The following is a 25,867-nucleotide window of genomic DNA, read 5'->3' as shown; positions in this document are numbered from 1 at the left end:
GTTTTAGAAATAACAGATGACGTTTGACACAGACAACCTGGTGAAAAGTGTTGGATGAGGGGGTTTCTAAAGCTTTCCAACTCCAGACAAACCAAATCTATCTACAGGAGAATACTGATACTTCTGTCATGTCCATTGTAAACTGAGCTCTGGAGATTAGAAGGGATTGTCCTTCAGAAATGACTCACTATGTGCCCCAAACATGATGGTTTCTCTTTTAAAAAGCTCATTTTCAGGGGTTTGCTCGGGCTATTTACTACAGCACACATTAGGACTCCAAAAGAAAAGCAAAATGGATTTTTCCTAATGTGCTGGTGGTTTGGTGAACATTATCTTCTGCACGTGAAAAATAAATGCTGAGGAAATGAAGCACTGAACGCGGTGTGTAATCAGGCTTTGTGTGCTTTTGACAGAGTTGTGTCTAGGGAGTTCAGACACCAGTTTCCCGTAGTTCCTGTCCCCTTCCTGGCTCCTGGTCTGGTGGGGGCCGGCCCACAGCACACACATCATTCACATGCACTCCATTCCACATCCCGTCTACCGTATGACAAAAGCCTCCTGTGGCACATGGGGCCACAGCTACCGTAACTACAGCTCTTGGAGATGAAAGGAATGAAGGCGAGGCGAGGGAAAGGTGTTAATGTTTGACACGTTTTTTTGGTCTGTAGGGGTGAATATCAAAAAGGGTTGTGGTCGTCGGTGCCTTTCCTACGACAGGATGTGACCTAGTTAGAGAGGATGCTCCACACTGGACAGAGACTAAAAGGATTCTGCTGGAGAGAATCAGCAGTGCTTTGATTTAAACTGACTGAAGGTGCTTAGAGCTTAGGTCAGAAATCTGCAAGAACTTAAAGTTACACGGTCATTAGAGATTCACTTAGCATAATCATTTCCAGGTGAAGATGTGTTTTTCCTCGGCTACTGGGGCATTCCGAGCAAAAACAACTGAACATATGCTCTAATCTGCAGGGAAATCACCTACCTGATCCCTAAATTAGCCCTACTGTCACATAAGGATTGACCAGTGGTGTTGGAAGACAAAACAAATGCTGATGACGAAACATTAGAAGCATCCAAGGAGCATTCAGATTGCCTTTTAATTAACCGTGGTAAATTAGAAGGAATAACTGTTGCATTATTCAAGTGACATTAGTTCAAAGTAAATGTCTCCTTCCAGTCGCGGAGTTAGAAAAGTTCTGACCTTCACATGAAATGAGATTAAGAGGCAATGAGACAGCCTGTTTATATCTCTGCCCACGGGTAATGGGTTCTGTCCCACTGGGTCAGCTGCTGAGCTCCACTTGTGCATCAAGGAAAGAAGATTTCTTTAAAAAAAAATAAAAAATACAAGAGCTTCTTCTGTCTGGATAAACTGAGCACATGAAACCTCACCCTCCCGGTCCACTAAATCATATTTGGGTGATTGCTTTGCTTTACTGTGATTTTCACCCTCTTTGGGATATTGATCTGCTATTGAGAGAATTTACCTCCTGCTACTCCCAATTATGTGCACCTCTTTGTCAATTTGTCTTCAAAAATAGCTCGACTCAGTGAGAAACTGAAGGGCTTCCAGAGCGTTGCTGCAGACTACTGAAGCTCCCTGGTGGCTCCTTGATACAAAACCATATAAAAGGTAGAATCAAAAGACCCACTTTTTAATTAAATCATTGTTATTTTTAAGATTATACAGCAATTCTTAAAATTACTGCTTCTCAGACTGCATTCAAATAAAGAATACTGCAATTACACAGCTGACAAGCGAGCGGTGTGTTATCTATGGGTGTTCAGAGCAAAGAAACTGATGGTTATTTTCTACTGCATCTTAAAAAACTAATTTCAATATCAACTATTGTGGAAAATAAGTATTATAAATTCATCTTTAATAATTTTCATTCTACACAAAATCTGCTGATTTTAGAAGCATTACTGTCAGCAGGGTTTGCCCCAGTGCTTTACAAGCCTGGCGGCAAGCTTTGTTTGCCCACCCGCCAGGCTAAGAGTCATGCCCCGCCCCCCTCCCCGACCCTACCGTGTCCGCTGAAACAAACGGCGCAACGAAACTAGAGCCCTCCATCAGCTGATACTGGTGAGAAACAGCAGCGGAACGTGTGCAACCACCCCCGCTCTTACAGAGGAGCGCGGAACCCCCCCCTGACAGCCGAAGCCACCTGGCTTAAACCATTTTCTGGGGGAAACCCTGTGTCAGTATATCTGTATCGGGAAATATCGGCCATAACCGTGATCTTACTATCAAATATCGGTATCGGCCCCAAAATTTCATATCGGTGCATCACTAAGTTAAACAATAACATTGTTATTCAGCCTGAGATCTTTGAATTTGGCCACTGAGGGTGTTGATTAACAGATCTCAGATCAGCTCAAATGAAATTTAAAGCAGGCAAACAAAACCAAGGTTGTTTAAACCAAACCAAGCTGCTAATGCATGACGCAGGTATTAAAGCTTTGGTCACTTCTCAGCACTGGGTATCCAATAAAACTAAACTGTAAAGATAAGCATGCTCTGATAAGGGGCCAATCATCAACAAGACAAGGATTAAAACTGGGTAGAGAGAAAAGCCCATTCACTCAGGTCCCCTAATAACGTTGGTTTATTCATTAACCTACACTATCTCTAGTTAAAACCAACAGGCTGGAGCAGGTCAGCACCAAAGGTGGCGTTCAGCTCATCATCATTGTTGATTTCTACTGAATCCGGCCTTGGTAAATTCAGATCCACAGCCTCCAGCAGCAACAACTCTTAACCCCGTCTGTGTAGTTCTGGTTGCCCGACTCCACAAGCAGCCCACTAACATCTGTAGAGCAACTTCAGTTTGGCTTTTCATGAAAACAATCCAAGTCTCATCTCAATAAATCATAGGAAATTCAAATTAGATCTGTCTTTCAAAAAAAAAAAAAGAATCACACAACCAGAGAAGTGCTAAACGTTTTAGACAGAGCGATTACCAAGCTGCCGACAGATGGAAGTAGTTAAGACTGTATGTACAACATTAGTGACTGGGCTGGAAATTTTAAAAAGTAGCTTCTTAAAATACAGAAATAAAACATGATAGACGAATTGAAAAACTCTAGATGTAAGACTTTGAATTTCTACAGCTGTCATTTTAGAGAAGCAACAATTTGATCTGTTTTAAAGGTGAAATTATAAATACTAATACTTTTGTATCCATAGACATAGTATATATGTCGATGCCATAGACTATAAGTTCACCTCAGAGGGTAACTGAACATTTCTAGGCTTGTGGTTTAGCCACCGGCTAATGGAATAATAGATAACTGATATCTCAACTAAGGCTTCTGGTTTCACGTGAATATTCTTTGAATACAGCCAAGAAAAACAGTTGATCTCTTATGAAATTATAAGTTTGTATTTTAGGTTTGACCCTCTTCTGTATGTTTATTCTGTGTATTTGTCAACTTGCCTTGCTTGGTTCTTTTAAAGGACAGAAAAAAAGGGTTGTTCTTTATCTTGTTTTGCTAACGTTTCAGCTAATTAATTACTATAGCCATGGTAATTAGCCAAAATATTAGCAACACAAGGATAATTAGCCGAAACGTTAGCAACACAAGGCTAATTAGCTGAAATGTTAGCAACACAAGGCTAATTAGCCGAAAAGTTAGCAACACAAGGCTACTTAGCCGAAACGTTAGCAACACAAGGCTAATTACTATAGCCATGGTTTAGCAAAAACAAGGTAAAGAACAACCCTTGTTTTCTGCGTTTTAAAAGAACCAAGCGAGGCTGGTGGAGGTGGCCGGGGAAAGGATGGTCTGGAACTCCCTAATAGGGATGCTACCCCCGCAACCCGGACCCGGATAGGCGGAAGAAGACGAGACGAGACGACGAGAGACGAGACTCAATATACTTTAAAATGTTAAATTACAGATAACCCTAACCCTAAAATATCCAGAACCACAAATTTTAAATTATAACAAGAAATCATCACTGTCTTTAGTTTTGACACAAATGGCCTGTATTTGTATAGAGCCTTCTTAGGGCTCTACAAACCCTCCAAGGTGCTTCACAACACAACCAGTCATCCACCCATTCACATGCTGGTGGGAATGAGCTACAATAGCCACAACTGCCCTAGGGTGCACTGACACAGGCAAGGCCTGCCCTACACTGGTGTCACTGGTCCCTCTGACTACCACCAGTAGGCAAGGCGGGTTAAAGGGCATCTTCCAATTTAAACACATGTTGAAGCCCTTATATTGTAATTGGTCTAAACTTTATATTTTCATTTAAAAAATGAAGATATTTGAGAAAAAATTGTGCTATTACTGTTCCAACTAGGCTCCTGTCTAAAAACAGCCCCTATTGCTGGATACCGGAAGTGATGTCGCTGAAGGAAAGCGTTCCTGACTCTGCTCAGAAAAAAAAAGATTTGCAGTAGCAGTTCGAAGCTCCAGATTCTGAATACGAGTATACATTTATGTTAAATACTGATGGTGCACAGCCATACAGTTTTGAGCCAGCAGCAAGAGTTCATGGGAACAAGCTAAACAGGGATAATTTAAATGGTGAAAGAAGAGCTGCTAAAGCGTGGGAACTTCAACATGCACACAGACTTGGAAACGCTAATGGTAAGAGCATCGCTTATTTCATTATTTTTCAACAGAAACTTGTCCGCTGACTAATTTATGCGTATATGGTAATTAAACCATAATTGCTGCTATTTTCCGACTACGAGTACACCGCTTTGTTGGCTTCCTGTTTACTAAATGCAAGCACGACATTGGTCTAAAATGATCACTTGAGAGCCACTTTACTACTGTCTCATTATGCTCAAAAGCAGTCCCACATTCAAACAGCGATCCGAATAAAAAGCAGGCCTACTTTAGAAGAAGAAAGTTTACTTTTGAAATCAGTACGAAGGTATGAAACAAACAGCTACTGGCTACAGATGGTGGGAATGAGATGAAACAAAACGAAATACGTAGAAGCAAAATTGGACGCCGGAGTGTAAACACTTCGCCACCATATTGGATGGGTACTCCACTCTCCAAAACCTAATCGGAAAGTGAACAACTATGCCTGTTTTTGTGCAGTCTACAGTTCTAAAACTACTGAAAAAAGATGTTGTGGGATTACTATTGACATTTCTACCCAATTAATACACTGGGGGCGACTGGTGACCCATTCAAGCCCCAGCTCATGTTGCCTTTCCATTAATATGATCTGATCTGTAATGCTTCTCATTTTCATTTTCTGTTGTGGAAATCGATGAATACGATGTGCAGACAAGAGTCGAACACGTCTTCTTAGTTTTCCTTGAGGTACGTAATGAGTCACGGGACTCCAATATCACACGTTTTTAAGGGAAGCTAGACCACTTCCCTTGATTTAGTATTTTTAAACACCTTTTTCAACTTAGATGATGTTTTCTACCATATTAAAAAACATTAAAGATACACTTTAAGTGTTTTGCCCAAAGACACAACAGCAACATTCTTAGATGGGATCAAACCTGCAACCTTCTGATTACTAGACAACCCGCACTACCTCCTATTGCTGTCTCTTAAGTACAGAAAAACAAATGTAGACAAAAGTTTAATCAACAACATAAAAACATTGGAAATTATACAAACATAAAACTTGCCGTTGGATGTTAAATTCAGGCAAAGCCCTTGAAACGAGGGTTATAGGAGTTCTTTGATGTAACTCAACACATTACTGTTTCTGTGGCTTACTGTGATATTGCTAAAGCCAAAAAATTTCACACATTTTTTTGAATTTTCTAAAAAGGATTTTGAGTAAGAGAGAAATAAAAAGGCACAATGAAGAGTCAAGTAATGCCTTGTTTTCAAGAAAATCTTGTGATTTCTACTCTTTTAATTAGAACTGCATTCTTCTACCGAAGTACAAAAATGTGTTTTTAAAAGTCTTTGGAAACCTTGATTTCACAATAAAGGTGCCGTGTCTAAGTAAACAAAAGGCACACCATATTTATTGTCTGCTGAACATATTTTACATGGATGCCATCAAAAGCTAAAGTTTACACACATGTAGCATTGAAATGGTGTTTACGACAGGAACAGTATTACTCTAATCACTAATTTATCATCAGTAAAATAAATCTGAATGCTGTAATCAGAGCTGGCAGAGGGAAGCGCCACATTTCCATGTTTGACTGTAAACAGACAAATGTCACATATTTTCACTATGTTATATAACAGAGGAGCCGAAAGATCATTGCAAGACTTGACACTCGTAATTATGACACAAAAATTGTCAACACATTAGTGTTTATACCGCACCGAAACCCCCACAACACAAATGTGATATCTTCATTCAGAAAACTCCTTGAACTATACCTAGGAGCCATCAAAGATTATTACACTACTGTTTTAAACTGCCAAAGCCTCAAGTTAAGTTATCCTTTTAGAAATAGCTCCAAGGCAAAGAGCTGATTAAAGCAATAAAGGAAAAGTGCAGGTTGTGTGTTTGTTTTCAAACACTTTCTGTGTCTCTGCAGGAGGATATTTATCCACGTATCTTCTTCTGTCAGGGGGGTGGAGGTCTGGGTTAGTCATAAACTGGCATCCCTGCAGGGTGAACACTTTGGAGTCACACTGTGCTGAAATCTAGGATCATCTTCCTAACCAGCAGGAGACGCCCCTAGCCCCTAGGCTCGCTGTGTCTCAGACCACATAGCTCTCCAGGTAAGCTAGAGATTTCTATCAGTATTTCATGTCATAAACCTGGTGTCTCAAACTTTTATACAATTAAAGACCTTGGAGGGATGCACATCACCCACCACCATAAGATTTGGAGTCAGAGCTGTTTTGCTTATCTTGAAAATTACTAACCTCCTTAGACCCAAACTTGTATTTGATCAGATTTAAAAGAAAAAATAAAATCTAGCATTACATATTATTCAACTCTCATTAACAAAAGCAAAATTGCAAATAATAAAATTAAACTAGGGATGGATAATATATCGGCATCAATATCGGTATTGGTCGATGTTAGTCATTTTTGAACATATCGATTTCGGTTTGATAAATAAAACCGGGCCGATATTAACAACCGATATTTTTTCCCAACTTGTCTCCATTTGTTTGCCTGTTTCAGAGGGTGTGTGGTTAATTGTTTAGTCATGTGAACAGTGAATGAAATCATCTCAGAACATTAAATGTGTGTGTGTGTACATAATAACGTAAATTCAGCTTTAATAATTTTCATTCTATTCAAAATCTGCTGATTTTAGAAGCATTATTGTCAGTATATTGGTATCGGCAAATATCGGTTGTCGGCCAAAAACTTTAATATGGGTGCATCACTAAATAAAATAAAAATTAAATTAAACGGTTGTTGGTTGCTGTTAAATGGATACTTTGCTACTTTTTCATATTTTTAAATCATGTTCTTGAGCGATTTTGTTCTAAAATAACTAGAGCTGAAACAACTAATCGATTTAATCGATTATAATCGATTATTAAAATAGTTAACAACTTTTTTAGTCATCGATTAGTTGTTTAATAATCATATTTTACCGCATAAAGTCTATTTTTACCACAATCTGACATCGGTTACAAGCTGTTAAATTTGCCGCCAGTGTGTGGCAGTAATGAGCTACTGATCTACCAGTGGAGCCGTAGAAGAAGAAATGAGCCAATGAGTGCCCTCGGTTTTCATGACGTATCACGTTACTGACGCTCATCTTGCTGTGAGAGATGGCGGAACAAGAGGAAATACGGAAGAAAAATGGAAGCGACAAAACTGAAGAGAAACCCCGGACAAAAACCTCACGAGTATGGGAGCACTTTACTCTAGATGCCTTGTAAAGACCGGTGACCTGCAAAATATACAAAAACCATCTAGCATGGCACGGAAGCACGACGTCCCTAAGTGAACATTTGAGACGAAAACGTGGGGGCTGATGCAGCAGAGGAAGAGAACCGCGGTCAAGTGAGCCGTCATTTGGAAGAGCCAGCCCGGTAAGTAACAGAAAATAAACAAGCTGGACTTAGTGTTTTAGCTGAGTTTGTTATAGTGAATGTTAAACATGTTTTTTGCCGCGTCAGTCTACGGTGTTCTACTTCTGATTGACTAGATGCAATCGTGAATCTCCTCCGTGTTGTGAACCATGCGCTTGCCAAATTCAGCACGTCTGTTTATAAGAATGTTCTCGTTAAGAGAAAAACGGCACAAACCCATAACTATGTTCCTCATTCAAAAAAGGACAACTCCGCGGAGAAAAATATACAGACGAGCTGTGTCCAGGTGAATATAACACAGCATAGTTGTACGCTTTCAATTTTTAAATACAGGAGAAATTCAGAAAAAGTCATTTTTTTACTATTAAAAGGCTGTTTTACTATCTAACGCTGTAAAACGCCTCACAACACATTTTTATCATGTTTCTTAAACAGTATTACACAAAATAAACATTTTTCACATTTCTCTAGCTAATTTAAACACTCCCGACTCAAAGTAAAAACCTCATGAGCTTCTTACTCAGAGCTTTTTAATAGTAAAAAAAAAATTAGACTTTTCTGAATATCTCCTGTTGCGGGCTATTTTGTAGAACGTAACCCTCAAAATAAATGATCACTGTATATTGTTAATTAATTCAAATAATATATTGATTTAGTGTTGTAGTGTGTGTGCTGCTTTATTTTATATGTGTACTTATTTCAGTCTATTTGTGTTTCTTATGCAGGAAAAAAAACAAGCAACGATGGACAACTACATGGGGAACAAGACACTCACCCCCCAGCAATTCATACCACTTACAAACTATTCTAAACATGCTGGTAAAAGACATGAGGCCACTATCCACGGTGGAAGGAGCAGGCTTCCAGCTAATGCTAAAAAATTATTCTGGACTGATATTTTGCACTGTTAAGCTCATTTTATACTGCTGACTGTGTTCATGTGCAATAAAATAGATTGCAGTCAACTGCACAATTCTCTAATTTTTTTTTCTTAACTGAAATGCATCCATCACTGGTATAGGTTAAATAGCTAAACAATAACAAACCGATTAATCGATTAATCGAAAAAATAATCGACAGATTAATCGATTATGAAAATAATCGTTAGTTGCAGCCCTAAAAATAACCTTTTACAAGGTTAATAAAAGGCCACCCAGCCCCTATCGCCCCCTGTGGCCAGAATATTACACTTGCAACTTCAGACTGGGGGGCCGCTCTGTTGGGACTTGGAAAAAAATCATCTGACATACCTGGTGCTGCAGTCTGCTTCCAGCATGTTTCCTGCATGTTTTAGATCGTGCGCACAGTTGATTTGTTTAATTTAGTGATGAATCATTTCCGTAGGCACTAATGAAGTCTGGGAGACGTTTCTGCTGTTAGTTTAAGGCGCATGTGTCAGACACAAGGCCCGCAGGCCAGATGTGAGAGATGCAAGAGACTCAAGTGTGTTAAAATAGGTCTATGCAGCTTCAAAGCGCACTTGACTATAAACTACATTTCCCATAATGCATGGCGATTGTGTTCCCAGTGCAGTGACTCGTCATTAGGTCACAGTGTATCCACTTCCATGTTTAATTAACGCAACAAGTGAAAATAACTTTCCACATGTTATCCTGAGAAAGATTGATGCAGAAGGAAGGTGTTTCAACAAAGATGGAACATGTTGATGCTTCAAGAAGAAACACCAGTATGTCTTTAAAGTCATTAGAGTCCATGCTACTAGCATCAGCGTCTGCAGCGTTACCTCATCTGCCTCGGACAAACTGAAAACACTCCTCTAAAGCTTGATTTATGCTTGACGCATTCACTTTCCGCTTGGTGATGCGGCTCGCGGATGGAACGCGCTTCACAACTTGCAGCATTTATGGTTCATGCGGCTCGTCTCTGCGGTGAGCCAATATTCTCCCAAACTGAACGGGGCAGCATGGAGCTCTACGGCATGCATCCAACACTGCACCATAGTAGAAGTAGAAATTACTGTTTACAACATGGCATTCCAGCATTTTTTAACAGCGTCCTCGTCTTTTCCGACAGTGAGAGCTAGTTCTCTCCAAGAATTATTAACAACATGTTGATCACAGTGATCTTTGAGAGCTGAATCATACAAATGTCTGTATTTACGAACCTCTGCCATACTAGTTCTTGCCGGACCGCCATGTTTTTCCGCGTCCGACCGTCCACGTAGAAAATTTCTTAGGTGCGCGTTGCGGAAATTTTATGCCGTGCGGAGGCGCGGTGGAGGGGCGTGGTTGTTAAAATGACGCAAAATGACGCAACTTTTCCGCGCGGAGCCGTGCGGACCTCGCGGACACGTCAAGCATAAACCAACCTTTACTCAGTGCAGAGTTTACTCAGCAATTAGCTGAATTTGAAGCCCAGAAATGGATTTTAACATCTCAGTAATCTGTTCTCGGTCAACATAGAAAGTGCACCGACCAACTTCCAGACTGAGAAATTCCAGTTTAGAGACACACTCAAAGTCAGTCTGACTTTATGGCTGCTGCTGCTTTTATCCCCTCCCCGACACACTGACCAATTGCGTGGTCCAGATACTCTCCATGTCCAGCAGCACAAACCTGTGTGAGCAACTGTTTCTCACTGATGAACTCCTTCCTCAGAGCCTAAAGCCTGAGTCATGCTTCTCCGTCCGCTCCAAAAGGGAGAGACGCACAGACTGAGACAATTTGCCCTCATACTTCTTCGTCTCCTGGGGAGTGTTGCAAAGCAGTTGCCCGCCAGGACAACAGAGGGCGTAGCGCTGTTCTGTGGTATCCTGGTTTTTTTTGTATATAAGAGACTTTTTAACACAGACAAATTTGTCTCTCATCCTCCTCCACCTCTTCATGCGCTCGCCACCTCTAAACCCACGTTTCCTGTCATTTCCGTCCACAAATAAAACGCTTGCTGCGCATCTTTTCACTCCTTCAATGACGGGGGAATTAAACGTTCAAATTTTTAGTTTTTCCGCGAGGAATTTTTCAAGCTTCTCCGTGTTTGCCGCTAGTTATTCTCGGCTCTCTTTATGTTTTTGTGGGCGCAATGGCGGCGGTGTAGACGACAGCGGTGCCCTGACCAATCACAAGCTTGCGTTCTCCATCTCGACGGACGGATGTTTAGAAAAGAGAGCTCGACTATGTCTGTCCTTGCGGGGCTCTCCAGCAGGCCTGCAAGGACGGATAATGGCGTTGCATGTCTCCGCACTGACGCAGAAGCATGACTCAGGCTTAACCCCACAGATGCAGGTCTGGCTGGAACAGGTGAGCATCGCAGGACATCAGAAAACTGGGATTGAATTATTTTGGTTTTACTAACCTTTTCTGCTCCAAAGCGTTAAAGTTAATAGGTGAGATATTGCATTTTCATTTAAGAGAATTACAATTTTTTATGTATGTTGTTGGCCTGTGAAAAAAGATTTCACCTACTTTAAAACAGGAAAGTTTACAGATAGAAGAATAGAAATAGAAATAAAATTGAATTAAAGGTCCGGTAAAAGTATCCAGATGTTAAGATGGTAAAAACGGGCCTAGCGGTTCATGCATGTGGATGAAGTCGCCTTGTTTGCAAGGTTTGAAAGTAAAATCCGTATCTGCCAAGGAAGAGGCTCTGCAACTCACAGCCCCAAGTTTTGCTCAATGTCTGCTGAGTTATTGCCCTAGGCCTCTTTCACAGCAGCCATTTTTACTGGAAATAGTTGGTAAAGTATGGTTTTATTAATGAGGGCAGCACTACCTTTCACGAGGGACGAGCAAAATATTAAACACACCAGAAGTCCCTGCGACCTCACGACTGCTGATCGGCGGCTGGTCATGTGGTGTTAATCGCCTCTCGTAACCCCCTGTACACTACACGACCGCTCGGCGCAAAACTCGCCCCGATGTCGTGGCTTCTCGCACGACTGGAAAATCGGCTCAAAAAAGTGAAAAAGTCGCACAGTGTACACCCGGCTTAAAAGTTCAGCTCATCAGCAGTTTTACATAACAACAAGCATCTAAAGAGTCAGGTATGGAATGCAGCCCTTATAATTCCACCTGTGTTTGAAGCTACACTAGAACACAGACACAGATACAGCTGAGCTAACCCCCAAAATGTCCACAAAATACACACACACACACACACACACACACACAAACTTGCAAGCATGCACGCACACACACACACACATGCACACACGAGCGCGCGCACACACGCACACGTGCATACGCACAAACATGCAATCATGTACGCATGCACACACACATGCACGCACGTGCGCTCGCACACACACAAACATACACGTGCACACCCACAAACATGCATGCACACACACACACACACACACACAAACACAAACATGCATGCCCACACACATGCATGCACGCACGCACACACACACATGCACGCACGCACACACAAATACACACACACGCACAAACACATACACAAGCACATACACACACACACACATGTATGCAAGAAACATGCACACACACACACACACACAATAAAGATGCACGTGCAAACACAAACACACATACAAACACAAGCACACACACACACACACACGCACAGAGCTTTCAGTGACTAATCTGCAGTGGGAGGTGGACAGCTTGAAGTCAGTGCGGACTCCAGCTAAATAAACCATCTAAGGATTGACACATCTAAGTAAAGATACAAGAAAACTGACTCTGTGCAAGAATTTCCTCCCCACCACACTGTTTTGTATTCAAGCAACTGCACACACACTGAGAGCTAATTCTCTCCATCAGTCTGTGCCTTGCTCCTCCAATAAGCCAGGAACACCAATTGTCTGTGTGTTGGTGACCGATACATCTAGAAAGTAGATAAACTCTGAGTCGGATGTGAAGCCAACTGCAAGAGAACAAAAAGCATAATTCTGCCTTCTGAGCCAGCGACATTTTCTGTTCAGCAGGGAGTGGATTCTGTAGTTTAAAAACAGCCTGAAATTACACTCATGACCAAACTTTGAATCAATAGCATAGCAGAGACATATGATGGTGATCTAGTGGCAGGGAGAGAAAACTGGAATTTTCTGTGCAAGAATAAGACACCAAGCTGTAAAAAAAAAAAAAAAAGGCAGAAGAGATGTTTAAAAGCTACTTTAATTGAACGAACCCACCCCTCCATCTTAGAGCATGACTCCCTCCTAAAGTTCTTAGCTGTGTGAGATGTAGGAAGGCAGCATGCGCGCGGGAATGTCTCCGTCATGCTGTTTATAGCAGAGCCCACTTGGTATCTGGAAACTAGCCCGGAGAGACATCCTCAAGGTGTGCGCGCACCTGAAGGTGGATGCAAATATGCAAGAAATCTCTAAACTGATGCTGAACCAGGTGAGTTGCATTTTAAACACAAGATGTAGGTCAATCCATGACGCAGGGGAGCAAGACATCCTAGGCTCCAATCAAATCCAGTCTACTGACGGCTCTCACTTCAAGCAGAGACATTTTTACATTAAGGTTTGTGTTCTCGTTGCTTCTTCTCATGCAGGATTTCATTCCATTTTTGGATGCAGCAACAATAATTGCACCATGCAAAGCACAACAGTGGCACGTGGAAGCCATTTTCCAACAGTGTTCAGTGTGCTTTAAAAAGCAGCAGTGATGGGCGTGAGATAGAAAAACAAGACAAACCTGAGCTCAGGAGCTCCCGTTCTGTTGTTGCTTCCTAATTAAAGGCCTTTTTAACCCCTTTATTATAATCACATCTTCAACCCTCTGCACACATCTCATACATCTGGCCCCAAGTGTGTCTTATTAAAGGATGCAAATAGGCAGTGTGCACGCGTCGCTGATTATGCACACCGCTGACGTGCACGTACATGCAACCTTCTTGCCCCTGTCTGTGCTCACACTTCCGTTGACTCACGCTAGTCTCCCCATTTCTCCTTGACTCACTTCAAAGAGAAACCCCCCCATCCTGCTAAAAATGCCATTCTCCTTGGTGCTTATGGCTGATAGGCTGTGGCCTCATTCCCTCACTGCTGCTGCCTGTCCCCATTGTGTCCCACTCTCAGAGGAGAACGTGTGGGTGGAAGACAGACTCGCTCTCCAAACCGAACGCCTGACATGAATGTATGGGCTTTGGGGGTGCATCCTCTCACCAAGCTGAACTATCATCCACCTGCAACTCCCAGCTGTCACATGAATCCTTCTCTGAGAGGCAGAGAAGAAGAAGGAAAGCGGAGAGAGACACGGACTGAGAGCACTTGTGGCACTCAGATGCCTGTTTAACTCTTGAGGAAGCTAATCATTGGATTGAGGTGCTGAGGATGATGGGCGACATGCTTTCAGAGAGGAGGGGGTGGGGTGGGTGTTTTAAATGCAAATCCCTTTCTTATAAAAATCGGTTCCATTTAAAGGGATTTCAGGGAAACGATCCACATTTCCATTGCAGGGGAGACAGTCAGCAAGAGAAAACAGCAAAGCACCAGTCAAACATCAAGGAGACAGAGGACGTGGAAAGGGTAGCAAAAGAAAAGGGTACATGTCTGTGAAAGAGAGGATTGGGGCTCAAGTGAGGACTTTTAGATAAAAGCATCCATTCTGCGTTCGTGACTCTAGGTGAGGTTTGGTTTACACGGAGCTGCATTATTGTATTCTTGTGCCCATTGTGCTATGATGGAGTCTAACCTCCCCTAAAAGCAGACTACTTATCGCTGATGACGGCTTGTGTAATTCCATGATGTGCCGTCACCGTAAAAAGCTTATTCGTGTCTATGTTTGTTCTCTGCCAGACTCCAGTTGTTCTGCTCCTACATGCTGCTCAGGTTCTACAGAAAACGAAGCAGACACCCTTCGTGTCTCAACATTCCTTCGGTACCTGTAGTTGTGGTTTCTTTGCTTACACCAGGCTCTTTCTGAGCTGTTTCAGGGACACGCTGAGGGTTCTCTCAGCTCCCAGAGGAAAAGACTGTAGTCAAGGTTTTTTTCTTGCGTTTGCTCTGCAAATAAAATCCCTGAGGAGAAGATAGATCAGCCAGCTTGTGTTTGATAAATTAGTCAAGATCATGCTGTCATATATATAGGTCCAATAAGCCCTGGGCCTCATTATACAAAGGCAGATACGTGAAGCAGCTACTGTGCATGTAATGATGCATAACAAGTCAGACAGTGTTTGGTTAAAAACAGAGACGAAGTAAATGTGATGCAAAAAAGGCCCCGAGTAAAAATTCATAATACAGTGTTCCCTTGAACCAGATTTTTAGACAGAAATCTATTTTTACTGAATCACATCAGATACCGTAAATCCTCTAATACAGGCCCGGGCCTGTATTAGAGGATTTACGGTAGTTCCACATGCTGACAGATTGTTTACTGCATAATAATAATAACAGCAATAACTAATGATAATTGTATTAATCCCCTCTTTTTCTCCTCATTTGACCCAAACTCCCTGAGGAGCATCACGGTGGTGCTTAGGAGGCAACTTTGTGGCTGTACTATCTTGGCCTGCTTGGGATTGAACCTCGGACCTTCAGATCAGTACACAACTAGTCAGGCCAGCCAGACTCGCCCTCTGTCTATTCTACACAGAGGACGACATGTCTGGATACTCAGAGGCAGAGAGCACCACGAGGGGCGGGACTAGCAAGCTCAAAAATAACCAATCAGAAAGAAGGAAGAAATGACGACTATGTCACGCAACGCTGTAGTTTTTTAGCTGAAGTTAAAGATGGCGTCCGGTGACGACACAAACATCATTCTAAGCCGTTCTTCTTGTTGTGGTTTTAAAGACTTGTCCAAGTTGTTTAGATCAGAGGAAAGAGCTGCAGCGAACTAATTTGTCTCTCATTCTCCTCCACCTCTTCTTGCAGTCTCCACCTCCAGATCCATGTTTTCTGTAATTTCTGTCCATAAATAAAAAGTACTTTGTGTATCTTTGTACTCCTTCAGTCATGGTTGGATTAACAGTTATATTCTCAGAGAAGGGGTTCAATCTGCTCTGTGTCTGACGTTATACCTTCGGCTCCCATTTCATTTTTGGAGGGGGGATGGCGGTGCTGTTGATGAAGTTAAAGGAAGTGGCGTCCTGACCAATCACAAGCTTGCCATCTCCGTCACTTTCAATGGATAGTTAGAAAATTGGGCTCTACTCTGCCTGTTGGAGAGCCCTTGCAACCACGGATAATGGCGTCGCGTGTCTCCACACCGCCGCAGACGGAGAAGTGTAAGCTAGGTTTTATGTGTTATATAGTATTTTCTCCCATTTCAGCACTTCCTAAGTTTTTGTCCACATTCATACTATGTTTTGTAAAACAATTTTATTGGTTTCATTATCGCACCCACTTGAAAACAAAGTTTCAGGAGCATCAAAACAATGTGTTTCAAAAACCAGAATAAATATCTTTAAAGATTTGAAAACAATTATGTCATCACCCCCACACTAACCAGGGCAGCAAAATATATCACAAAAATATTGTCACTGTAACAACCGGGTGTGCGATGTCAGTGTGATGTTGTTATAATCTAAGTGACATGCATCTGATGGACTTCCTCTGACCTTGATGGCCACACCTGGTTTAGATGATAGTTAGCCCTACCTCTAACCTAGCCGTACGGCCCATATTTCACCTCGTCTTGTTGTGTTTACAGTCAATAAGCAGCAGCAAGAATGCTGTTGGAATAACTGGATATCAGTATTGATGATCATTGGATGGACTCTAATCATACACAGAACTCAAAAATAGCATAAAATCCTTTTAATAAGAAAGATCACGGATAGATGTGAGTTTATTATTTAAATGTTTATATTTATTCTACATCAGAAGACTCTATTAGAAACCTACGGTTCTGAATCAGACTTCTCTAGCTTTGCTTTGGGCTCACTAACTTGGGTTCGTGTGAGCTCAGTGATCAAAAGGGAGACCGGAGCTGCGTCCTTTCAGGAGCCAAACAAAAATGCGTTAATGCCACCTCTTTTGTGTAGATGTCTGCTCTGGCTTTAGAGAGGGTGGTGTGCTACAAAGCGCTACAGCTGTGTAAAGAGACAGCACGAAACAGGATGACACTTTGCTTTTCTATCCATCTCCAGGACCTAAAAAGGTGCTGTGGATGTCTCTCATCGTAGCAACATGGCAGGCCTTAGCTAAACAAATTACACTGGCAGCTGCACTCTTGTGTTGCATATAAAATAAAACTATGACTTGTAGATGGAGTGTGTGTGTGTGTGTGTGTGTGGGGGGGGGCAACAGCTGCAGGTACATTCCATACTGAAGAAGACATAATTCCAAGTGTCGGGAAAGGATTTGCAATGAAAACTAACCGTTGGTTTAAGGCACATTCGTGCAAATGTTCAGCAAATGTTTCATAAAAGCTACACGATTCAACTGTACTGCTCTTATTTAAGTGTTATCCTTATAGCTAGAATAATGTGTTTTTCTGACGTTCAAATCTTATTACATGTTCATTTGAATAATTCAGAGTCTCCTCATAAAAATCCCAAAACTGATATTTAATATAAGCTTTTCCTCCTGTTTCCGCTGACAAAACCATTTCTCAGACTTATCAAACCAAAATGCTAATAAAATAACCAAACTGAATCCGTTTGGACAGAATTATAAGTCAAATGAATTAAGGAGCCTCTAACAGCTGCCTCTTTCAACCCCTGAGGTACACACAAACACGTTAAGTACTTTCTGTGCTAATCACTGGTTTGTGCTGGATTCCACATGTTCAATAGAAAACATCTACAAAGGCTAAATCAGGCCACTCAGAATATAAACTAGGATTTTTGTTGCTTTTTTCACAGCTTTGAGATTACGATTCAAATATCAGCAAAAAATTAAACAATTAGCAGAATAAAGTAGAAATTGGGGGTAGACCGATATACCAATCAGCCGATATATTGGCTCAATATATCGACAAATCAGCCCAATATATCAGGCAGATATTTACCATTTTTATATATTGGCATTGGCTGATATTCTTCCTTGGTAAAGCTGATTTAAAATCAGGCACATGTTTGGACTACTCAATGCTGTTGCAGAATTTAAATTAAATATATTTTTACATTCATTTCTAACATCTGCATAATAAATACTCTAGCTTTATTTGGGTGTCTGACTTTAACGCTGAGCAGTGCACAAAGTTACGATTTAACAGTTAAACTTTGAGTTCAAAAACTAATTCAGCTTCAGAAACGTTGTGCATCAACCGATGTTATTAGTGACATTTCAGCATGAAAATAAGGTGGAAAATGTCTGGATATTGGCCATGAAAATCAGCCATAGACTGACCATGTCTCCTACATGCCGGTGTCGGTACAGGATCTGCTCGGGTGCAAGATCGGCTCGGGGTCCTAATATACCGTTGAAACCACCAGCATTTGGAAAAAAAAACAACTGAAAAGTCAATGGTGCCAAAACAGAGAAAGTCAAGCGGAGTTGTTCAACACGGTGGAAATGAGATATTAGATCAAATTAAGTTTGTGTGCCATTTTCCAACCTCACATTATCTACAGAGGAACAGATGCTTTCCTGATATGGAAAAGTTCAGGAGAAAGTGCACGGGACTGATTTCTCCCTAAATCTTTGAGCTGAAATGAAGGGAGAAAAGATGAACCTTCCTGAGATTATTACAGGAAACAAACACAAAGCCACAATCACACAATGTGCAAATTGTTTTCATTATATTTGTAGACGAAGGGAGCTTTTAAATTACTTAATTACAGTTTACCGGCACCCCAACGGAGAACTGTGACGGTTTAGTGTAATGGATGGGAAGACTCGTTCATTTACACTTTCTTTGTCCAATTTTCTGGTTATTTAGATCAAATCTGCTCTAGATGAATGAAGTCACGGCTTTCCACCAACCTGTTCCACAAATGAGCAAAAAGGCTCGACACAATGCTAATTTAGATGGAACAGATCTGATTTGCTCTGGACTGAAACGGGTGGAAACAACTGCAGCGTTTGTGTCATTGTCTGTGTTGTGTCATTGGTAAGAGGGAGAAACGGTGTGAGCCAGGAATAAAGAAGTGCTGAGAAACAAAATGGGGACTTTATAGGTTACGTCTGAGCGTGGGAGGATAAGGGATCTTCAGAGCTAACATTTATACGGTCAAATATGTTTTAAATTTGTATTAGGCCCTCATTACTGACAAGAAATATTAATAATGGTTAAGAAGATTGTGCTGTTTCAGTTTAATGTGTTGGTTTTACTCTTCTGCATGTTATACATATTTCATATAGCAGAGAAAGGCTGTGTCAGTGTGAGAGGCTGGCAAATGCACGGACTCGTCATAGCTTTCCACCCAAAGCGCTTTATTAATTTGCTGCCAAGTAATTATCTGATCAAGAGGTCTGTGTTTTAATCTTCACAGAGGCGTAGGGGAGCGGGATTCATACTGAACAAGCCAGTGGTGTGTGTAAGTGAGTCATTTCTCCTTTAGTTGGAAAAGGAAGAGAGACTTGGCAGCTGAGAGCTTCATCTGCCCTCCCATCAGTTCATTACAGAATTCCCTAATAGGTGGAGAACAAGTGGGAGAATGATCCGGAGCGTGCTGGCTGAGGAGCGGGCCGCCACCCAAGACACGAAAACCAGACATCTTGTTCACACTTGGCGAGACGCAGATGTTCTGGAGTCAGTCGACAAGGCGCTACGACACCCTCAGCTTCCATCTTTGCGGTGGTTCTCCACTCAGAGCTGCGCCAGTTGGAACCATCACCTTGAGAATGTTTAATGAAGGTGATGCAGACCTAAACTTCGGGTTCAGTAATTCTACCTCCGAAGAATAATAAGACACCTTCCAGCAAGATCAGAGGGAAAGTTCCAGATATGTCTCAACAAGAAAGGCAAATCCAACAATACAAGCATTATTGTCTTCTCCTCCAACGGCCTTTCTCCCAGATTTGAGTCGACCCAACCAAAATTAATAGTCTGGGAAAATCCCAAGCCTCTTCCTCGGACTACAAAGTCAACAAGTCCTACCCGCAAGAATTCAGGCTCTTAGTAGCTGTGGTGACCTTAAGGGTGTGTTTGCACAAATCTTACTGAATGAAACCAGTGGTGATGTCACAAAGTGCTGCATGTTTATACAGAGCCCAGCAGTGGACTAAATGTTTGTCTCTGGAAGAGGAAAAGGCTGGAATCCTCAAACCAGACACAGCTGACAGATTTGTGGTTCCTGCCACAGAAGATGTGAAGCCATGCATGCTCACCGTGTTCCTGTTTGGTGGAACGAGCATACTTATGGGTATGTTTTATTGTTCATTGTTCTAAAGATACCTTTGTTTTTTAGCACCATGGTCTCAAACTGGGACCAGTCGTGTTATCCGCCTCGCTGGAATAAAACCAGTGGTAAACATAAAGGAGTGGTGGGTTACCTTTAACCCTGCATTTAAAAAACAACAGTAGAGATTTGAAATCTTTGAGCCGATACAGATATCCAATATTAATATCACTGTTACGGACAATAACCGATATTTGCCAATACCGATATATATTATTTGGGCTGGACGATACATCAATAGTTCAATATATCTATGGATAAACATGTGGTGCAATAGAAACAAAATTGTTATCGATATACTTTTTTCTGTATCGTCCATATATATAGAGAGACACACACACATATATATATATACACACATGTATATATATATATATATATATATATATATATATATGTGTGTGTGTGTGTGTGTGTGATATATATATATATATATATATATAAACAGACACACACACACACACACACACACACATATATATATATATATATATATATATATATATATATATATATATATATATATATATATATATATATATATAACAGACACACACACACACTGACATTTATGCTTCTGAAGTCAGCAGATAACTGAAATCTTATCAGCCTAATACACATATGTTAAAAAATAACTAACGTCTGCCGATTCTGATATTGATATATCGTACATCCCTGGTATAGATCCTTCTTTAACCTCAGGCCCATTACTGCCAGAGACTGTCCTGAATAAAAAGGGTTTTGCAGACAGATGTTTTAGCGGCATCCTCAACAGACTCCAGTGATGATTCAGTTCACTCCACAGCTCTGATGCTTCCCTTTATTAGGCAGAGACACAGACTCCAGGGTGGCCCATTGCACTTAATAGTCCCATTTTTTCGTTAAGCAAATTATCCAAAAATCGTATGCTGATGATGCTTAGTAGTACCTGCTAACAAAAACCCAAATCATCTGAGAAACATTATTTCCTTCAGCATCATGACGGACCGTCTTGGTCCTCGGAGCTGATCTGAGGAATTTTCCTGTTAATGGGAAGACATCTTCCTAAAATGAATCTAAATTATAACCCAGATATTATATTCCATCCAGAGTTTTTGATGCTTGTCTCCAGAGCTTTGTGCTAAAAGTTGAAAAGCTCTCTACAATAACCCGGTGAAATCCCACCAGTTTTACTCCAGTGCTCTGAGTGTTTCACTGTTGCATTTAATAGATTATTCTCACAGGAAGCAACATCTGTTTTAGCTTTGTGGTAGCACTGAACTGAACATTTATGGAAACGTTTGGATATGAATTCTGAGATTTATGATCACATCCTGCAACAATGCAACTGTGATATTTACTTTTTGTGAGTTTCTCATGTAGAATCTTAAGATATTTTGTTTCCAAACACCTTTGTAGGTGTTTCGCCCCTAAAAAAAATCAGAAACAGAAGAAATTCAGACTCACCTTCTTCTGCAGCAACCAGACGAGTCCAGCTGGAGAAGATGCCTCCCAGCAGCAGCATGCTCCAGTAGATCAGCTCCATGGTGGTGAAAAATGAATGGACTTGGATTAAAACCCCACTGACAGCCTCAGCTCGGCTCTGCGCTTACTGGTTTGACACCAGTCCGCATTTAAGTTCAGAAGAAGCCTCGGGCTGGCTGCAGCAGAAAAAAAACACCAGTGGCACCAAATATTTATCAGAAAATAAAGCAGCTCTCTTGACTGTGGTTGTTTATTTTAGGTAAGAGGCAGCAGGAGGAAAGTTGTCCAACTTCCAGCTGCTTTTAAAGTCTTCTCTGCGTACAGCTGAAGCCAGCCAGCAGCTGAACTCCGACCTCGGTCCTTCTGTCAGCAAACGGAGTTCATGGCTGGAACTTGAATGGTTGGCATTAAAAGGCTCTTTGTGCTCCACACCACTTCTCCCCCAGGAGTCTCCCCCCCGCTCACAGCTCGATAACCGAGCAGGATGGAATCGCAACCAGGGCACCACATCTGTTAGTTAGTGGCTTCATACCTTTACTTATCACCCTCTCGACGTCTTCTCAGAGAGAACAAATGTAGTCCAACCAAATGAGGCTTGCTTTTTCCTTTAAATTCCTCCAAAAACCGGAATATTAACACCTGGCTTCGGATATTTAAGAAAATCTGTACCAGACGTGGTGAGGGGATCCAGCGCGAGAGCTTCAGCCTGGCCTGGTTTCTCACACTAAATCAGACCGGAGGAGTCAGAAAAGGCCAGTTAGTTCCAGTCTGCCCGCTATAAGATGGTACTTAAAAGTTGTGTGTGGAAGTAGCTCCCAGGACCGGCTGCTGGAAGCTGGTCACCGAGGACTAACATCTCCGCATCAAGCCCAAAGTCGACTGGTACCAGTTAGCCCCTCCCTCTCTGGTTTCCATGACAGCGGAGTCAAGGGATCGCTCCAAGATATTGTGTTTCCTGTAAGCTCCTTCAAAATAAAACTAAACATTTAACCACCCAAGAAGCTTTTTTAATTAGGATACATTTGAAAAATAATAGAAGAAGAAATAAATATTTGATAGGGATAAATAAAAAAATCACACCAGATTTGGTTCAAAAAGTGTATAAATATTTTTAAAAAATGTGGTTCCGATTTATTGTAATCCCTGGTAAATTGTGATTCCACAATGAAAAAAACAAACAAAAAACATTTCAATTCTACTGTGAGAATCAACAAGTGGCCGCCTTACTTTCCTCATATTTATGTGGAAAGGCTGTGACACAATAGAAAATTCTCTGCGTATCACACTTTTTGTTGTTTTTACAGATGAAACTCAAAACATTTTGAAAATTATGCAAAAGTTAATTTATGTCAGTAATTCAGCTACAAATGTGAAATTAATATATGAGATAGATTTGTTACTTGCAAAGCCAGATATTTCAGCCTTTGTTTGTTATAATTGTGTTGATTATGGTTTACAGCTTATGAAAACCCCACATTCAAAACCTCAAACAATTAGAATATTGTGAAAAATATCAATATTCTAAACTCTAAGTGCCACACTTTCATCAGAATGAATCCAAAATGCCTGCAAAAGGTTCCTGAGCTTTTAGATGGTTTCTCAGTCTAAGCTGAATTACTGAATTGTTGACCATAATCTCATTTTCCAGTTTCACCTGTATTTCTGTGCCAATAACTTAAATATCTCTCATCTCTCTTGAACGAAACATGCTTCATGCAGAACGACATCAGGAGATGCTTTTATTTTGACAATGAACAACCCTGACATCCTACATTGTTATTGTATTTTTGTGCATCTTGACTAAAAACAACAACAAGCACAGGCATGCTGCTTCAAATAACTGTCTGCAATGATAAAATCCTCCAAATAGGGACATGATGTTGATTGTACACCTCTGTTAAATAATTTAATTTATTATTTAGTTTAATGGCGGACAGCAGCCCAGACGATCTGTCCTACATCACTTGTCGTTTGTAAGTAGGGTATCATAGACTCTAATAGGGGGTCAAAAAGATGACTCTGTTAATGCTGATCATGCTGCAGCTTGTCTGATTTGTTGCCTATGATGGATTAAAAGACATCCTGTTTTTAAGAAGACTAAAATGTTGTTTAGCATTGTTGATGCTGATTATTGTATAGCTACAGTATTTTGTAAATTCACTCCTATGCTGAAGTTTGCATAATTCATGACATCTGCAATGAAAATGTGAATGTTATTTTTGCAGCCCGTCCTTCTGAACATAGTACATTATAATGACAGCCATGACATTACTGATTCATTGCATCAGAGTTGCAGCACAGCTTATTTTCTCATTTAATTAATGTCTGTTTTCCAGTGGGAGCTGAATGGAATCCCTTTTTGAAGGAAAATCAGAGAACGTTACCCGGCATGAATGGAGAAAATGCTAATTTTAAGTCCAAATGACAAAATGTAAATAAGACATTTGCAATTCAACTTGACTAACAAGGCCAGAGTAATGTATAATTTGGGCAGGCCCAGGCCAGCTAGTTCTCTTTAGTTGGACCCAAAAAAGTGTTTATTTTGCAACATATGTAAGTAAGAAAATCCACAGTTTAGAGCTGTTCATCCCGCTGACTTCATCATGGGCTTAACAACAGAGGATATTTCATCTGCTAGGCCATAACACATTCTTTGTGTGCATTTAGTAACCCGCATGACCCTTGATTTTGTTTAGTTATTTTTTTCTCCTTTAAACTGAGCTTGCATTTTGCTAGACCTAGGCAAAATGAGCTTTGGAATCAAACTGACCCATCGGTGTGAGAAAACAAGGTTATTTGTGCACACTGCTGTATTTTTTTGCAGTGGCGGTGTTATCAGACACCTGAAAGTAATCCTTACTTCCCTGTTTGTCACACCAGATTGAAAGCCAGAAAGAATGCGAAGCATTCTGTGAGAGTGACATGAGAATGTTGCAAAAAAATAAAAACATCAGTAAGCCTCATGAAAATAGGTGCATGCCTATCAAAGTTCTTAGTTTGATGGATGTCTTCCCATCCTCGTTGGTACATGCTAAGATTTCTGTGTTTTCTTAAAGGACACTCTGGCATGATGCATTGCAAATTATCCTGTAATCAATGTTCCATCACCCTCTAGCTGAGCTATAGCCAGCCCATTAGGGTTTGACCACGTTGTACAGAAAGGTGGCTCTGCAGCTGTAACAGCAGCACAGTGAATTATACCACAAGGTGCAGGCCTTTAACAACCCTAATTTACAGTCAAGGGGACATAATAGCCACATGGCTTGAGGTATGCCATTGAAAGCCAGGGACAACTGGTATAAATACACATTAACAGTCTCTTTGCCAAGCTTTTCTGCTAGAGCAATACAGGAGCTCCTGCTGTGATTCATAACAGAGATCAAACAATCACGCTTACGTGATCTTATTCAGATGTTCCTTTTGCACAGAGACAGTGGCTCAGTAGTAGCACTAGATCAGGGCACATACGCTGCTCTGTAGAGTTTCTATGGGAATGCCACATGAATGTGCATGGGTGTTCTTGTTTTGCGGATTGCCATTCAAAATTAAAAGTTACTCCCTTTAGACCAGGTGACAACGTATGTTGTGACTGCTTCACGGAATTGTTCAGCCATTTTTAAGTGTTTCTATACAAAAGTGACAAATGACTGTTATTTAAGCTGTTATAAATAGATTTCTCAGCTACTTCTGATTGGAGTGTAACGGCATGACGGTTCTCTGATTTGTGCCAAAGGTCACATTTGCCCAGCTGGGTCAAGCTGGGTCAGACAGTACTTTGAATCCACAGATTAAAACCCAAGGAGCTGCGATGTCTGCTCAAGATCAGAACATCATCTGCTGTTCCGTCCCAGAAGAAGGACACTTCAAGGCACGATGATAATAATTAAATAATAATTCATTGATTTTATTACTGTTTAAATAATAATTACAACATGATCACTTGGTTCAGATATAAAGGTATTTTAATTACATGAAATGGATTACTATGCTTTGGGTATTATAATGATGATAATTATAATGATTATAAAGATGTGTTCAGCAAAGAAGACCTTCACCCTGTTCAGCTAACACAGCGTTCAGATAAACAATAACTGCAGCACATGTTTTTGACGCATGACCAAGCTTCCTTCCAGAGAGAGTGGGAGGGGTTCTGAGAGTTTTTGGTAAAAACCAACATCACAGATTCACGTCCAGTTCTTGAACCAACACCACGAGG

At 41.0% G+C, this 25,867-nt stretch overlaps 1 protein-coding gene and 1 long non-coding RNA gene across 2 annotated transcripts in view; one reads left to right on the top strand and one right to left on the bottom strand.

The window, feature by feature from the left end:
• ephb4a (eph receptor B4a) overlaps window positions 1-21,942 on the bottom strand; it is a 57,132-nt gene extending 35,190 nt beyond the window's left edge. The window contains exon 1 of the mRNA XM_015960814.3: window positions 21,634-21,942. Within this exon, the coding sequence (XP_015816300.1) occupies window positions 21,634-21,712 (79 nt within the window). The 5' untranslated portion in view covers window positions 21,713-21,942. The remainder of the gene's footprint in view (window positions 1-21,633) is intronic.
• Window positions 7,741-8,935, top strand: LOC139072215 (uncharacterized). Its single transcript, XR_011521806.1, has 2 exons — window positions 7,741-7,962; window positions 8,688-8,935. It is a non-coding gene; the product is annotated as an uncharacterized lncRNA (long non-coding RNA).
• Window positions 21,943-25,867: the final 3,925 nt, after the last annotated feature.

This window comes from Nothobranchius furzeri, chromosome 10 (assembly GCF_043380555.1).
Source record: "Nothobranchius furzeri strain GRZ-AD chromosome 10, NfurGRZ-RIMD1, whole genome shotgun sequence".
Taxonomy (NCBI): domain Eukaryota; kingdom Metazoa; phylum Chordata; class Actinopteri; order Cyprinodontiformes; family Nothobranchiidae; genus Nothobranchius; species Nothobranchius furzeri.
This window is presented reverse-complemented; position numbering and strand designations above follow the sequence as displayed.